This window comes from Capra hircus, chromosome 10, assembly GCF_001704415.2.
Source record: "Capra hircus breed San Clemente chromosome 10, ASM170441v1, whole genome shotgun sequence".
NCBI classification, from domain to species: Eukaryota; Metazoa; Chordata; class Mammalia; order Artiodactyla; family Bovidae; genus Capra; species Capra hircus.
In genome coordinates, this window is record NC_030817.1 from 73,310,623 (window position 1) to 73,328,448 (window position 17,826).

Consider the following 17,826-nt stretch of genomic DNA (forward strand, 5'->3'; position numbering starts at 1 on the left):
ATTTATCCACCTATGTCAGTTATATGCAACTTACTGCTACTGTAAGCTAACAAGTACCCACCACATGCACAGTCCTGAGCCTGAGGCAACAACTAAAAGCCCCTAAAAGGCATTTTGCCGTTTACGAAGTCCTCCAACATCAAGCATTGCATCCTTGTGTTATAGATGACTCCACCGAGGCTTAGACTAACTACCTGGTAAAGAGCTTGACATGAAACATCTTTCTTCCATAATTCCATGCTGCCCTCCAGGTATTCCACACATGTGCCAGGATGGCCTAGGATTCGTACATCTTCTTATTTATTAATGAAAGCCTTCCTAATAGAAACATGGGACGTTCCCACCCATCATATTATATTGATACTAAACAGTTCCTGATATACAAAAAGGATGTAAAAACATGAAGGGAATTGGAAACCCTGCTAGACTGGATTATCACACTATGGAAATTTTCTGTGAGAGGTTTAAAGTCCCTGGGAATCAAAGTATTGAATCATTTTTTGAGCTTGGTAACCGAAGCATGCTATAGAGCTCTGGGAAATAGCATCATTCAGTAAAGAAGAATTTGGTTCAATCTATATATTCAAATCTAAAAGGAGTCAGTGAACCAGAGCAGTTAACAATTATGGGAACTGGCACTCTCCGGTGTCATATTCTCAAGAAAGCCTGTCAATTACTCTGGTTATCTACACATATAATCCACATTTAAAGACCATATATGTATACAGTGTTGCTCATTTTCAAAACACAGTGCTACTGCTATATATATCGAGCTCTATATTAATAGTCACAGAAATCATGTAGAGCCTATTATAATCCCCATTGTACTAAGGATCAAACAGGTTTAGGAGTTTAACTGACTCAAGGCCACTCAGTTGTCCATGACAGAGCATTCAGGATCTCAAACCTGAATATCTCATTCTAAATTCAAAACACACACTCACCATCTGATACTATTTCCCACATTCAATGTCATCAGCTTACTTGGACTAAAAGTAATCATCCAAGCTGGAGACAACATCCCCATTCCTCAGAAGATAACACTGGTTATACACCAATATTAAGCTGGTAACTTAGCTTCATTCACTCTGATTGCAAATCACAGGACTGTGTTCTGTGGCACAGATGTGGCCTCCCCATTGAACCACCTTCTCCTGTAAAAGAAATCTACTAACCCAGATACCACAGTGCGGGGGAGGAATGTCAAGAACCTAGTGTTTCCTCATGTTTACTCTCATTTGAGCTTGCTTTTCTGTACCTTACTCTCTTCCACGCAATGTCAAAATTCCCACCATCAAAGAATATGAATGGATCAGTGATTTTTTGGGTGGGAAGAGTCACATACAATGATTTTTTAGACATTAACATATTTTTTTAAAGTTACTTAAGATACAGAAATCTGGAAACTCTGATACTCACGTTTTCATATAAGGCTGCCAGGGTTTCCAGATCAACCACAGAATCGTCCACGTTAAAAATGGCTGCCGAGCACCCAAAGAGAAAGAGAAAGGATATGAGGTTAGACCAGGCTCTGCTGCACTAACATCTACTCCATGTCCAGCTACCAAGCAATGTAAACGTTTGCCCTCTCTCACACAGGGTGTCTTCTGACATGTTCTTGCCCCCTTTCCTTCTGCACCAGGGGGGCCCTGTGAAAGAAGCCAAAATGGTTCTGATTGCTGGCCTAAGCCTTGGCCCTGCCTGGTTTAATTCCTCAAGCTCTGCATCCTTTCTGCAGTTTAATTTAGGCTCCGCAGGAGAAGTGTTTGTGTTTTAAAACTAAATCAGTTAGTAGGTTTGAAACACAATTTTAAATCTTTCTTCCCGCCTGGTAATTGAAGAGATTTAATACCTAATGCACCAGAACTGACGCTTGCCCATTACCAGGAAGAGGGAGAGAAAAAAGATGATGTTGGCAAATTAAATGAATTCAGGCATGTGATTTCAAGCACCTTTCCATGGCTGCTGCAAACATCTTGTTTGGATTAAAAAGACAAGAAAAAGCAATAATTGCATCAATGGCAAATTAAGATTATGGAAACCTCCCATGAGCAAGTCTTAAGGCAAGTTCTCGTTCCCATGGTTTTATTTGGATTCTACTTGTTGTTCTGTATCTTAAATAAGTCATTTAGCTGTTAACTAATATGCCTATGATTTCATCTAAAGAGATTCCTTCCCATATATACCAGCATACAAACATGGAGATTTTAAAGCCTTAATGGATTTGGCAATCAAAGTACTTGAAATAGGCAGCTCCACATCTTTAAATAATTATTCAAAACTAATAAGGTTTGTTCCCTCAACCCCACCACCCTTCTCTGACTTTACATTGTGAAATTAACCAGCATGCTAGTAAATTTTCTCCGTGGCAGGCTAATTAATTTTATTAAACCAACCAGTGATATTTAGAATGCCTTAAAATTCTGCTCATCAACCATTACTCTGTTGGTTGGCATTACACCATGGTTTTGGAAAAGGTAGGGATCAAGGTAAAGGGCAGGTTGCTTTCAAATTGTTTTGCTTCTTCTGTGGTTTAGAATTGTATGAACCCCTTCATACAATTTTAATAAGCTTAATTAACTGAGCTAAGATCATGTAACTTCACAGAATACTGAGAAATGTACTTAAAATTCCTTCACAGGGCACCTTCTCTAATTCAGGAGTTAATCAGCAAGCTGTTCCTCAGCTACATGGAGCAGTGAGAAAAGAAGCGATTAACAGGCAAGTGACAGAGTCAGTCATCTCAGACTCCACCAAGACAAAGGAAAGTTACACTCCTGAAGAGGCCAATCTAAAACCACAGAAGAAGAATGTCCTCTGGGGAAAGAAAGAAAGAATTCACCCTCCCAGGAGTGTTATACTATGCATGGAGATAAGATGATTTTGCTAACTTAATAGAAGGACCAGGCATTTTTAAATGTCTGATACTTGAAGGAAACAAAACAGAGCCAGGAACAATGTCTATTTTATGTAAATTCTAATAGTTTCCTATAAAACTCAGCCAATGAAAATGCAGTAGGACAAGGCAAAATTCTAAAAATAATTTATCAGAGATGTTCATTTCTAAACTAGGTACTACATATAACTGCAAGCTTACATATAATCAAGTGATCTTAACTAATGGGAAAGAGAAAGATCTGTTGGCTTCCTTTCCTGGTGAGTAAATATTTGAGTTTCAGAAGTTAATCAGTCTGGGTCCCAGGTATACAATTTGATGGGTAATATCCTCAGCCAATTCCCCTCTAGTGTGCTAGGAAATGGAGGAAAACACGTAGGGAGGACGGGACTGGAGAATGGGCGTGGGCTCTGGCGACATTCATTTATTCATTCACCCAGCCCTTGAATAAATATTTGTTGAATGTGCACCCAGTTCTAGAAACTGTTCTAAAATGCTGTGATTATATAAATCAAATGTGTCTAAGACATTGAAGGCACTTGGTCTCATGAGACTTATACTCCAGCTTAGGGGATAGAAAATAAACAAGTAAATAGTTACAGATAATGATGTAAAGAAAGAGTAGAGCAATAAGCAACCTTAGAGAGGCCGATGGATGAAGGCTTCTTTGAAGAGGCGATATTTAAGCTAAGAGCTGAGCAGGTCAAATTCTATGAGTGTCTGGGGGAATAGCCTTCCAGTGAGAGGTAAGGACAGAAAGAGGTTTCTTATCTTGATGAAGGAATAAGCTCAAGATTCAGAAAAAGACCAAGATGACTATTATGGATGGAAGCAAAACTTACTACATGATCCTGGCACGTTCCGTTCTATTAGGTTCAGTTACTGACTCCAGTATTCTTGCCTGGGAAATCCCCTGGACAGGGAAGCCTGGCAGGCTGCAATCCATGAGGTCACACAGAGTTGGATATAACTGAGCACACACACACACATTCATGCTGCTGCTAAGTCGCTTCAGTCGTGTCCGACTCTGTGCGACCCCACAGATGGCAGCCCACCAGGCTCCCCCGTCCCTGGGATTCTCCAGGCAAGAACTGGAGTGGGGTGCCATTGCCTTCTCTGACACACATTCATAGGATGGGTCTAATTTCACTTACTGAAAACATTAAAACAAGATGCACGCTCAACCGAGCTCATAGAACATTATGAGAAATCAAAATAGTACCTACAAATAGTGACTATTGTGATGTTAACTATACACACTGAACATGTTTTAATGCTTGATAATGCCTTATCTGCTTTAACATCTGGAAAGAATTAGAGAAAGAAGACTACCACTTTCTAGAATACTTGAGTGTTTCTGGTAGGAGCAGTTGCTATTTAAACCCTTTTGGTCCTTTAAAACCCCACTCAAGGCCCACCTTCTGAAGTGTTATAGAAAAGGTATATGTGTGAATAACTCTAATTATGAAAAATAATGTATTGAACGACTTAAGGGAAATAAAAGATAACTTCGGGTCCATTTGGCCTTCCCTGGTGGCTCAGACAGAAAAGAAATGGCCTGCAATGTGGGAGACCTTGGTTTGATCCCTGGGTTGGGAAGATACCCTGGAGAAGGGAATGGCTACCCATTCCAGTGTTCTTGCCTAGAGAATTCCATGGATAGCCTGTAGCCTGGAGGGCTACAGTCCACGGGGTTGACCAAGAGTTGGACACGACTGAGTGACTGACACTTTCACTTTTCGGGTCTATTTAGAACGCTAACCTAATCTTAATTTCTCATTTCCATCTTTCCCATCAAAGCACTTTTCTTCGTACCACTCAAGTTATTTTTTTTTTCAATCAAAAATTTACTTTGATGTTTGAAATACCTCAGATGTCTTTCCTTTAAATATTGGGTAAAGTCCAGCCGCCTAGGCCTAATTTTTAAGTCCATTCCTTTCCTGGCCCTGAGTGACACTTCCAATCTCATCCTTTACCATTTCCACTGTTCCCAGGCCCCCTGAGCTCCAGCCACACACCTCTCTACTCCTGAACATTCCATGGTTTTCTCCCTTCCTGCCCCTCATCCTCCTAGGCCTTGGTGAAAAGTTTCCTCCCCTGGAAGAATGCTCCTTGACCTTTGGATCATCAAGTACTGATTCTTTACCTCTTCCACGGCACCACTCATATTTTATATTGGGTAAAAGAGTCTATTTTAAGAAGCCATAAGTTGCTTAACACTGGATTCTGGAAGGTCTATAGTCAGGGATCATTTCTACACATCTTGATAATCCCAGCATCCAGCATAGTCCTGGGGGTAGCAACAGGAATAAGATAAATGCCTATAGATAAGACAGGTGTCCCAGAAATCCCAAAGAGTGAGTCTTGCTGCTATGTGTCAGGAACAGTTCCTCGATAAAGACAGCATGGGGTTTTGAAAAAGAAAAACAGACTTTTTAGAGGGATAGGACTGACGAATAAAAATAATATAATATGCATATCTGAATTAAGGTTGTTTGCCCACCCTTGTTGGTTTCCATTTAAAAACTAAGTATGGTGAGTAAAGCTGTACAATCATGCCCCATCCATATACTCAGTACAGATACAACACTGGCCTGAATACTCCATACCTCAAAATCACTAAATTTTACAAGCAAATCTTCTCATTTTAAAGGAAAGAATAACGAAACCATCTTTCCTCTCATTCTTAACCTTCAAAGATGTTTTAGACAGTGGTATCACCATAGGCAAAAAGCTATGAGTGGAAATCCAACTGTTATACTGCTTTAGGCAGACAGCTAAAGCACCCATTTATTAATCATCATGAATCAAGCCAAGTCCATTCCAAGCACTCATAATCTGTAAATGGACAAGTGCCAGCGAATGTCAATGGGAAAGATGTGAGGCATTCCCAGGATGAAGAAGCAGACACATAGAGGCTCAGAGAACACACAGGCAACGGTGGAGAGCCCAAGTCTGGCTTGAAGGAAGTATTCCTTACATACAGTTTGGAGCAAGGTCCTGTGGAATCCTGAAGGCCAAGGTCAAGAGCCTGTGGTACATCGCAGGGAGGCCATGAGCACTGATGAGCAGGTGAGGCAATGGGACAGAGTTCTAGCACACAGGATAGAGCAGAATTTGGAAAGAATGGTTTAGAACTTAGCTCAGCATGGCAGAGGTAGTGAAAGCTAGAGTACTGTGGACAGAAAGAACAGAACAGGAGAGAAAGACTGCAGAGCCCTGGGGAGTGCTGCCATCAACTGAGCCCAGGGAAGCAAGTCTGGTGTCAAATCAGCCTGAGGTTTTCCATCTAGGTGTGGAGGGAGGGCTTGGGCCACCACGAAATAGGCAGAGGAGCTGACAAGGTGGATATGTCTGATGCTGTCCCCTGAGGACCCGGGGAAGCAGTCGGGGAGAGGAAGAAGTCGATGGAGAGGTTAATTTAGGCTCAATGCCAAGTATTCCGCTGAGGTTTCTCCTCTTCCACACGAGGAGCTTAAAACTGAAAAAGTAAAATAAAGTTCAGAGGTGGAAGCAGCACTAAAACCAGATCATCTGGTTGAGCCTAGGAACTTAAGAAATTAAACACTTTCTATTATTTCTATTTTACACGGTGGCCAGGGAAGGTTAGGCTATTGGCCAAAGGGGTGAAAAGTAAAAAAAAAAGCCAAAGTCCCGTGACTCACAGGAGAGTCGTCTTGGATGTACATACTCCTGCCTTCTATTTACCACAAACAGTTTAAGTTCCTACAAGGGTCAGAATCTATACGTGATCCTGCTAGTCCCCAGATACGGGACAGTGTGTTACAGAATTAATTCTTGAAAGCACTCACTATCAAATTTAGAAGCAGTCTATGGACCTATTCTGTTAGTTAATTGACAAATACATCAAAGAAAGAAATCAGTAATTGATTAAAATATTTTTGGAGTTACCTAGGACCAGGTAGCCCCCTCCACTTTGTACTTGCAAAAACATACTCTATTTCTCTCTCTCATACACACAAAACCCTTTATATCATATAAGTTGAATAAGCAAATATCAGCCTACACAATTCTCCAGCACATCTTCAAGCCCTGATACAGTATTTCAAGTAATTCTCTAGCTTTTGCTCCCATCTGTATCAGGCTCATTATACCAACACTTCCGCACATGGTGTCAGAAAGGTGAAGTGCCAAATTCACAAAGGGGAGACCCCAACAATTCATTGCTACTGTGATATCAATCATGGCTGGTGGTTTTTACTTTTATCTCCCTCTCTCCTTAGCTACCCCTGCTCCCACTGTCAGTTCAGTTAGAATATTTCACCTACACCTCACAATATGTCGAGAGGAAATAGACACACGCTGTGAAAAGCTGGTAATTTTATTGGGTTCCTTTACCTTTAAAAATCTGTTACTTGGTCAAGTCTGGTTTCTGGGCTCCTTTTTTGCAGGGAAATTGAGGCAAACATTTTTATGTGGTCCTCTGGTGCCTGCTCTGTACTCCGAGAATTATATACACAAGGATCATTAGAGTAGGGTTTCGCCCATTAAGATATAATAACCGTCAGCAGGGACAAAAAGCAGATCAGTATCACAAATTCAAACTAACAGGCGCACATAAAAACTATGCGCCTGCTTCAGGCACAGGGACGGGGGTCAAGGTCTTACACAATAGGTAAATTCCCTCTCCACTTTGGAGACACCTTTTTCACAAGAGCGGGGTAAGGAGAAAGAACAGGCAAGAATTCTCACAGCCCTCCAGCCATTTTTAACCCTGAATGCTTTTCTATCCCAAAGCGCACCTTGTCCGAATAAAGAATGGTTGTGTTTGCTGTTCTGAAGGGTTTCTAATCAGTAAAAAACATGTACTCACTCAAGAGAGCTGTTGATCAAAGTGGTATCTTTGGGCAAGAAACATATGACAGTCTGAGGCAGGAAATATTCCTTTTACTGTCGTTCAGTCGCTAAGTCGTGCCTGGCTCTTTGCGATCCCGTAGACTGCAACACACCAGGCTTCCTTGTTCTTCACTATCTCCTGGAGTTTGCTCAAATTCATGTCCATTGAGTCAGTGATGCTATCTAACTATTCTTAGTTTGTTGGGTTAGACCAAGTAAATCTGGTTGTCCATGGTGTGAAACATGTCACATGGGTAGGGTTGGGTTGCTTTAGCAGGCTTTGGCTATCGCTAGTTTTAAAACTGGAGCCTATCATACAGAGTGAAGTAAGTCAGAAAGAAAAACACCAATACAGTATGCTAACACATATATATGGAATTTAGAAAGATGGTAACAATGACCCTATATGCGAGACAGCAAAAGAGACACAGATGTAAAGAACAGTCTTTTGGACTCTGTGGGAGAAGGCGAGGGTGGGATGATTTGAGAGGGTAGTGTTGAAACGTGTATAGTATCATATGTGAAGCGGATCGCCAGTCCAGGTTTGATGCATGAGACAGGGTGCTCAGGGTTGGTGCACTGGGATGACCCTGAGGGATGGGATGAAGAGGGAGGTGGGTTCAGGATGGGGAACACATGTACACCTATGGCTGATTCATGTTGATGTATGGCAAAAACCACTACAATATTGTAAAGTAGTTAGCCTCCAATTAAATAAATAAATTTAAAAAAATAGCCTCTATGTAGCCCATATGCTTCTTCACATTACCTTCAGTAGTTGACAGCTTTTACAAGTAGGTGTTTAAAGATCCTTTTCAAGTGGAATGGATTTATTTTCAGTCCAAGAAAAGCAAAGGTGGATATTTGATTATCAATAGAAATTATTGTTAGCAATCTTAGCTTCCAAATAGCCAACATAAAACTCAGCTCCTTCAACCAAATTATGATTTTTTAGGGCTTGACAAATAATTTGTAAGGAAAAGAGAATGGAATGGAGAAAGCAACATGGAAGGCCTTGGGGTTTTTTGTCTTGTTGGTTTGTTTTGGCCATTTTGATCATGGCATGTGGGATCTTAGTTCACTGACCTGGGATCAAATTCATGCCTCCTGTCTTGAAAGCATGGAGTCTTAACCACTGGACCATCAGGGAAGTCCCAAGCCCTGGGGTTTTTAAACTCTCAGGTAATCTAACCCTCAAAATTCCCACAAACCAATTCCTCTGACCTCTTTTAAGAGAAAGGCAAGGATGTGGGGTCCCAGAAAGAAGGTGGTCTTGGCAAAATCTGAAAGCTGAAGAAAGGCAAAGCATGACTATTTCCCCACAGTCTCACCTCCCAATGAGGCCATCACTGAGAATGAAGACCAAGCTTGTAACGAAACTGGACAAGAGGTGAAAAGAAGGGGGCCAGGCAGAGAGAAGTGTCAAAGAACCACACAGAGGCCAGAACAAGAGCTGCACAGAACCTGCCCCACAGAAAGCTCAGTACCCAGGTCTCTTCACAACGGCCAGAACACTGCTATAACCTTTCTGCCGTACGCCTCACTCTTTCCCTACTGACCACCATGCTGCTCCTCCGATGGCACCAGGCCCACCTGTGCAGACACAGGTATAGGCCAAGCCTGATTCCACGCACATATTCAGAGCAAATGCTGAGGGCAGCAATTATTAAGCAGCTTAAAGGCATCTCTGTGCACTCTACCAGAGGGTGGGGAAAGCAGACGGGCAGTACTAGAGATGAATACTTAATTAGTAGCTTGCTTTTATTGGGAAGGACTTCCCTGATAGCTCAGACAGTAAAGTGTCTGTCTACAATGCGGGAGACCCGGGTTCACTCCCTGGGTTTGGAACTTGCTGTGTGCAAGGCATTGTTCTAACCATTTTACACTTATTCATACAAGGAAGATTCTACTGTTGCCCTGAGTTTTACAGGCAATGAAACTAAGGCATGAAGAATGGTTTCCCAAGCTCAGTTCCATAACCAAACTGACTGGACCATGATTGTACTTCTTTTATCCTTTGTAAGTGTCAGTCTAGAAATAATCACTTCACCGAAAGGAGACCTGGGAGAAGGAAATGGCAACCCACTCCAATATTCTTCCCTGGAGAATCCTGAGGACAGAGGAGCCTGGTGGGCTGCTGTCCGTGGGGTCACACAGAGTCGGACACGACTGAAGCAACTTAGCAGCAAAGGAGACCTGAGTTTGACCCCTGGGTTGGGAAGATCCCTTGGAGAAGGGAATGACTACCCACTCCAGTATTTTTGCCTGAAGAATTCTTGGGACAGAGGAGCCTGGTGGGATACAGTCCAAGGGATCACAAAAAGTCAGACACGACTGAGCAACTAACACTTTAACTTCTCAAAATTCTCACCACATACACACACACACACACACACACACACAAAAGTGCTAACCAACTACCTATTAAAAGTCTACACAGAAACCTTTGCCTCTGAATGGCATCACATGTGTTATACATCAATCAGCAGTCTCCCAGTAGGAACCATAGATAGCCCAGGCCACAAAAATGTCATCTGTGTATTATACACATCCATCATGCCACCATTATTTAATTATTGCTAATACTTAATTCACTTCTATGGTCCTTTTTTAAAATTTGTGGCCATACCCCATGGGCATGTGGGTCCTTAGTTCCCCAACCACGGACTGAACTCGAGCCCCCTGCATTGGAAGGTGGAGAATTAACCACTGGACCACCAGAGAAACCCCTCAAATATGCTGTCTTAATATATGTCATAAGACAATCAAACTTCAATCTTTGTTAATTATTCACAGTTACTGACAATAATCAGTATTGTGGTTCCCAATCATAGCAAAAAAGAATGTCTAAAAACAAAAGGAAACCCAGAACTTGAAAAGGCGTTATCTTAGAAGAAAAGAAAATCTAAAAAGAAATCAACAGTAATATAAAATCCATTTAACTTAAAAAGATATTACTAACTGCAATTTTATACTGCATGCCAGAACTGACTAAAAAGGGTAGCGAAGGCACAGAAAATGAAGACACACAAACAAAAGTTGCCTCCAGACCCATAAAGAATAGCAACTATCAAGGGAATATATTTTATGATATTATCTGCATTGCCAAACACTCGCTGGTGTATCATGTGACTTGGTACAGACCTTTATTCAAGCTTTGTTGGAGACAGGAGGCAAGTGTAAATGAACAGTGTAAACAGGAGCCAGCTAGCAGGTCACAGAAATAACCACCCCAAAAGGGACACGTCTAGTCTGTCCCCTAAACTCCAAATCACTCAACCTCATCAAGCAAAAATCCCAATTCTTGTCTAAGTTGAGGCGTGTACTCGGCCACAAGGTGCCTTTTATAGGTGCAATTAAAATTGTCCATGGTTCAAACCTCAAAGAGGGGCACAAACGTAGAGTTCACAGCACTTCCGCGCCTTCACTGCCTCTCCTCTCTGCAGAGCAGTGGGCAGTGCAATGAGAAACAGTCTGGGCTAAGCTGCTTCTGTCCCTCCATTAGTTCTGGTTCTTTTAAGCCAAAATTACATTCCAGGCAGATTGGATGGTCTCAGCCAGTTGCCTGAAGGTAAAGTACAAAAGAAACGCCACCCTTGGCTTTCTGGACCCAGCTCTGAGAGGGGAGGAATGCACAGGGGTTCAGAGAGAGGTGGGTGGGACCCTGCCGCTCAGGTGTTTTAGACTCAGCAGGAAGAAACGAGAGCTGGGAAAGGACATACGGCAGCATTAGAGCTACTGTTCATATTCATCCCCAAACTGAGCTCTGCCCATGCTTAATAAGTTGATTGACCCTGATGCCTTCCTTTGGTACACCAGTAGGTCATGACTACCTGTCACCATCGGTGGGTAAACTCTTTCACACGTGGCTTCCTCACTTGCTCCTTTCCTTCTAATGTACTGTGATTTGGTAGCAGTGGCGGCGGTGTCGGGGGGTGGGTCGTGGGGATTAAATAACATTTTCTGATTATAAAATCTAGTTCTAACTAAACTTGACAAAATAAACCAGTTGGCTTCAAAAGATTCCTGAAGAGAAACCCCAGACTGAAGATAATCCATCAACAACAAGAAAAATGGCACAGCACAGGCTTGACTGCCAGTATAAGTTCTCCATCAATTGTGGAACGAATTGGAAACGGGGACAGTTGAATTAGATCTGCCAAGATGCTGACCTCCATACATTATAGTAGAATTTATCAAGAGACTGTTTGAAATGTGGGTTTAAATCCACTATTTTTAATAATCAGCTTCATTTTATGTATATATTGAGCCGTGAGATACTAGCTGTTGAGAATTTAAAGCTATCAAAATCAGTAACACATTTAAAAATATTAATCTCAATTTAATTGATATCTTTGTATTCATTTTATAATGTGACTATTAGTTCTGTTACACATTTACATGACGTACAAGTTCTTAAAAACATATCTTGAGACGCATGCTCTAAAATTTTTACTGGCAGAGGTGCACAATAAAAATTTTGCCCTTTGAGTATAGGTCTTCCAGACCAGAATTAGAATGTTCCTCAGGAAGGTCCTGCAGACAGTGACTGCAGCCATGAAACTAAAATACGCTTGCTCCTTGGAAAAGAAGCTATGAAAAACCTAGACAGTGTATTAAAAAGCAGAGACATCCCTTTGCTGACAAAGGTCTGTATAGTTAAAGCTATGGTTTTTCCAGTAGTCATGCACAGATGTGAGAGTTGGACCATAAAGAAGACTGAGCACTGGAGAATTGATGGTTTCTAACTGTGATTCTGGAGAAGACTTTGGAGAGCCCCTTGGAAAGCAAGGAGATCAAACCAGTCAATCCTAAAGGAAATCAACCCTGAATATTCATTGGAAGGACTGATGCTGAAGCTCCAATAATTTGGCTACCTGATGAGAAGAGCCAACTCATTGGAAAAGACCCTGATGATGGGAAAGACTGAAGGGAGGAGGAGAATGGGACGACAGAAGATGAAGATGGTTGGATGGCATCACCAACTCAATGGGCATGAGTTTGAGCAAACAGGTGGTGAAAGACAGGCAAGGCTGACATGGTGCTGTCCATGGGGAGTAAAGAGTTGGATACAATGAGTGACGGAACGACAGGAAAGCCCAAGACAATTCACAGTGAATTTCAGATGCCTGGAAACTCATTATGTTTTAGACAACTGGCATAAACCATGACAGAGATTTCTATAAATTATTAGGCAAAAAGGAGCAAAGTCCAGTCAGCATTCTCAGATCTGAGTTTTAGACTCTGGGTACACAACTAACTTACATTTTGATTAGAGATTCCTAAACAGAAAGATGGTCTTTGATACAGCTGAACTCTAAACTGAGATTCTGGACTAGTTAGAACTAAAGTGAAAAATGTTTTATTTTGATGTTAGATTAAATATTATAAATATGAATTCTGAGAGTGTACGGGAAATTCCAAATGGATGCCAGGAGGTTTCTGGCACCTAATCTGTTGCAATGCATATGGAGGTTTATATCAAGAATAGTCAACAGCAATTTTCCATCTCCCCTGGGAAAAAGAATAAGAGGCAATCACTAACATGGAATGAAAACACTAATTTGCAATCATTTAGGAGGTCACTGTAGCCAAGGATGCCAAATGTTTTTAAACGTAAGTCACCCTAGTTAAGTAGATGGAAAATCAGCAAGGAGTAAATCACTTGTTCAGGATATCTCCTGGACCAAATACAAGTGGTGTGGTATTATGGTCAGTGTCCTAAGCCATTCTTCCTCCACAACCAAGGTCTTGCCTTTAGTCATGCAGTGCTTTAAACTTCAGTCAGAACAGAGATTTAGGTATCCCCTAAAAGATCCTGCACATCGCCTGGGGTGGAGAGAAACACATATGGATGGCTATCTTTGCGGGGATGTTCGGTCTCTAATCTAGCCCTATTTCCTTAGTATCAAGCTGGAATTTTCAGACGTTCTTGAACACTTCAGCTGAAATGTCACCAGTCATCTCCAACTCAAATTCATGCAAGACAGAATTGATCTTTCAGCTTCTACCCACGCTTTCCCCCCCTCTATTTTCATTTTATGCTTTTGGCACCATTATTCCCATTCTTGCTGAAACCAGCAACCCCAAACTTCTCCATCATCATATGAATCTCACGGGGCTAACCATAACAATCTGCTCTTCAAATATCCCTTGTACATGGTCTCCTCTACATTTCCACAGACACAGCCTTAGTTCTGGCCTTTGTCATTTATTATGTCAACAATCACAGTCCCTTTCTATCAGATCTAACCATGCATACATGCTAAGTTGCTTCCGTCATGTCTGACTCTTTGTGACCCCATGGACTGTAGCCCATCAGGCTCCTCTGTCCATGGGATTCTCCAGGCAAGAGTACTGGAGTGGGTTGCTGTTTCCTCCTCCAGGGGATCTTCCCAAACCAGGGATCAAACCCACACCTTTTATGTCTTCTGCCTCGGCAGGCAGGTTCTTTACCACCAGCGCCACCTGGGAAGCCTAGATCTAGTCACCTACATGACGATTTCTATTTATTCATTCAACAGACCCTTGATGATCCTCACCTCATCGCCAGGTACAACAAGGTGTGAGGGACACATCAGTGAGCATTATCCCTCTTGCAGTTTATCTTCTGATGGCGATGTAAGTGAGAAGTACATGAACAAAGAAAATAAGAGAATTAACTTAGAGTGACTTAAATTAGGGAGGAGGATCTGGGAGGACCTCTTTGAGATGTTTAGCTGAACCCTACAAAATGGTAACCTACTCCAGTATTCTTGCCTAGAGAATCCCATGGACAAAGGAGCCTGGTGGGCTACGGTCCATAGGATTGCAAAGAGTCAGACACGACTGAAGTGACTTAGGAGCAAAGAAAAAGAGTGTGCTATTGAATGGGGTTGGAAAAGCATTTCAAACAGAGGGAACATACTGTGCCTTCAAAGACACAGAGGAAGGAGAGAACTTGGCCTATTAAGGAATCAGAGGACCACTGACACTGGAGAGCAGTGAGAGAGAAGGGAGCACAGTCAAGTGCAGGAGAGGATAGGGCTGCTGCCAGAGCATGAAAGGGCTTGGGGGCCAGCCTTCCGTGACTGGAGGAGTATTTCTGCCCTCAAAAGGAGATCACAGCACTGCCCCTTTAACTTCTGTCTCCATGTTACTGGTAGGATAATGTTCAAATTTCATCTGATGACAGTCAGGGTCCTTCCTGGTCTGGACACCACTTGCCCTTTGAGTACGTCGCTCTGAAGCCACCCTCATTCACGTGCAACTTGCACACTTTACACACGCCTCCTCTTCACACGCCTCCTTTCATCACTGGAAAAGCTCCTTCTCTGTGTGACGACCACCATTTCATCCTCTGAGACTCATCTTAAGTTTTACAGGAGCAGCCGATACATTGATCTCTGTTATTTCACAGGTATCTTTATTCTGTGATCTTACGGTACTCTGTACATCTCTCCCACCATCCTGTGCACTCTTGAGAATGTGAAATTCAGGATGTCATGTGTTGTGGTAGTCATGGTGTCTGAAACAGAGCTGGCATTCAGTACATGCTTATTGAGGGAGAGAGGGAAAGAGGAAGGGAGGAAGTAGGCAGGCAGGAAGAAGTTTTGTCCAAATGCACCAGAATGAAATTTATGACTTTCTGATGTCATCTAGCCTAAGGTTTATTCTTTAAAACCAAATTAAGATTTAAAAAATTCTTTACTGAATGACTTCTAGATAGCATAAATTAGCCCAGTTCGTGGTAAACAATGCTTAATTATCAGAGAAATTCTAAGCAAAGTAATGCTACACGTGATAAAGGACCACACACTGGCTCTGTTACTTGCTATCAGTTAACAGACCTTGAGGTACTGAGCCCCCACATTCCACTTCTTCAATATACACTATAGGCAGTGACAAACGGACAACAGAGAAGGGCCCACTTTACAAACGAAGAAAATAAGATTGCTTTTTAAGAGTTGAACAAGTAAAAACTGGATTATCCATTACCTCTGTGGGAAGTAATGGTGGGCTGAAACACCCAGAACTGTTATTAAGGTGACCAAGCTGTTATCTTAGCAAGAGGAGAAATGGCATAAGCAAATATCTAATGCCAAGCAGAGATAAGTGGGGTGGAAGTAACAGTGAATAGATAATACAAACATTTTTGTCATGCTGAAGGAAAATTCTCTCTTTTCCTCTGAGTGAATATACTAGCTTTCTGGTTTATGCATCAGCTTCTTATGAGTCTGCATGAAGCGCAAGTTGGTGTACCTGCCTCTGCACACTGACAAAGCTGAATACACGGCCAAAGGACTGGAGAACAGTCTCTTGGCTGCGGTCACTTCACCCTGGTTAACACGCTGTGTGACCCTGCCTGCCTGCCAGCTGGTCTGTTCCCATCAGATCTCATGACAGCTACTTCTCTCACATTAAAACAAATGTTTTAGGTCAAGGTCAGCACAAGGAGTCCTTTCATCAGGATGAGAACACAAGGCCAAGTGCATTCCATTCATGACCAGATATGGATTCTGAATGAAAGTAACCGACACAGCTCAGGCTCCTAAGTGACCTTCAGATGCCAGTGTCAGTCAAATGATTCTAAAAAGAAATTAAGCGAGAGTTATACTGTTAGATTCATCTGGAATGTATTACTAAATGAAAACATGAAGTGGAGATAATTGTTTTTTAGAACTTAGGATCCAGCTCTGGTGGATAACAAAGATGTTTGAAGCAAAAGAAAGAACTAAAATGGTGCCCATGAGTCCTAAAGTCTGTGATGCTACAATCAACATTTCCAACCCTAAAATTTAAGTTCATGTCTTCTTCATGAGAGCACGTTCCTATCCAGAGCAGAATGTTGAGAAAGGTCTGGGTGAACTAATCTCTTATTCAACTCACCACGAACATTCAACATTCATTCAACATTAAACGTTACAGTACCAAGGGAAGAAGGTTTATAGTCCTGAGTTGATAACTGGAATAGCACATTGTTGGAATGAGTCTTACCCATATGGCAATCTGATGTACACTACAACCGGACAAGCCTAAAGAGAAATGAATCAAGTGCCGTTGACACTGTAAAGACTAACATCCATAGTGCTACTTGTTATGGTAATGAAACCAAGCATACTTGATTTTCACCAGGCTTAGAAAGAGCACTGTGGTTTAGGATAAGACTCTGCTACTATATCTGAAAAATTCCTTTCTAATTTCAATGATTGCATCAAAAAAGGGAGTCTCCTTGACAAAAGGCTATAAACTTACCTGCGAGTATGTGTTTTATTTTTTTCACTTGCCTTAGTCTCACAGTTTTCTGTGTGAATTTCAGAAATTCCATCCTAGAGGATCTAATACCTAAAGACACTGACGTATCCTTTTCTAATTTTGACAGTGGATCTTTCCAGCCACCCTCTGCTCCAATCTCAAACCAACTACTGCAACGCTGTTTGAGGTTTAATATTTCACACTTATGTATTCAGTTCTACTACTGAGCTAAAATAGTAAAGACAAGTTTATTTGAATATTCTGCAACTGCCATTCAGTATATGTTTAGTTTTATGTGGAATTTTAAATGTTTGCAATAAAGCAAAAATTTAAGCCTTTAACAAAGCTTATTTCAGAGGAAAAATAATGTACGCAAGTTTCTTAAGTGCCTTTCAGTTTAGGACCTCTGGGGGGAGGGGTGGGGTCCTTCTGCTGTGTCCTAGAGATAACTTGAAGACATAATCAACTAAAACCTGAAGAGAAGTGTGACTTAAGAGTGTCTCCACTGTTACACTGAACCTAAATTTCCTGAAACCATCTATGAGACATTGTATTACCACTTAGAAAATATTATCAGTGATATGTCAAAATGAAGATCTACATTTAATTGATGGCTGAGAAAGGAGCAGCATATCTTCACATAAGACACAGATTTAAAAAATGTCAGAAGATTTTGGGTTCACTTTCCCAAGGGCTAAAAATAGATATAAAAGTAAAATGTCCTTGCTTTAAATGTCTTTCAGACTGGGCCAAGTTGAAATAGTGCCACTCAAAAAAGAAAAAAAAAAAACAACAAACAGGAGACTAAGAAACAACGACATAACTAAATGTATGAAAAT

General features: G+C 41.5%; 1 protein-coding gene across 3 annotated transcripts in view; it reads right to left on the minus strand.

Moving 5' to 3' along the window:
- Nucleotides 1-17,826, minus strand: part of FMN1 (formin 1) — a 437,404-nt gene that overhangs the window by 166,286 nt on the left and 253,292 nt on the right. For all 3 annotated transcript variants that reach the window (XM_018054501.1, XM_018054499.1, XM_018054500.1), the window contains one exon: nucleotides 1,420-1,481. In XM_018054501.1, the coding sequence (XP_017909990.1) occupies nucleotides 1,420-1,481 (62 nt within the window). The remainder of the gene's footprint in view (nucleotides 1-1,419; nucleotides 1,482-17,826) is intronic.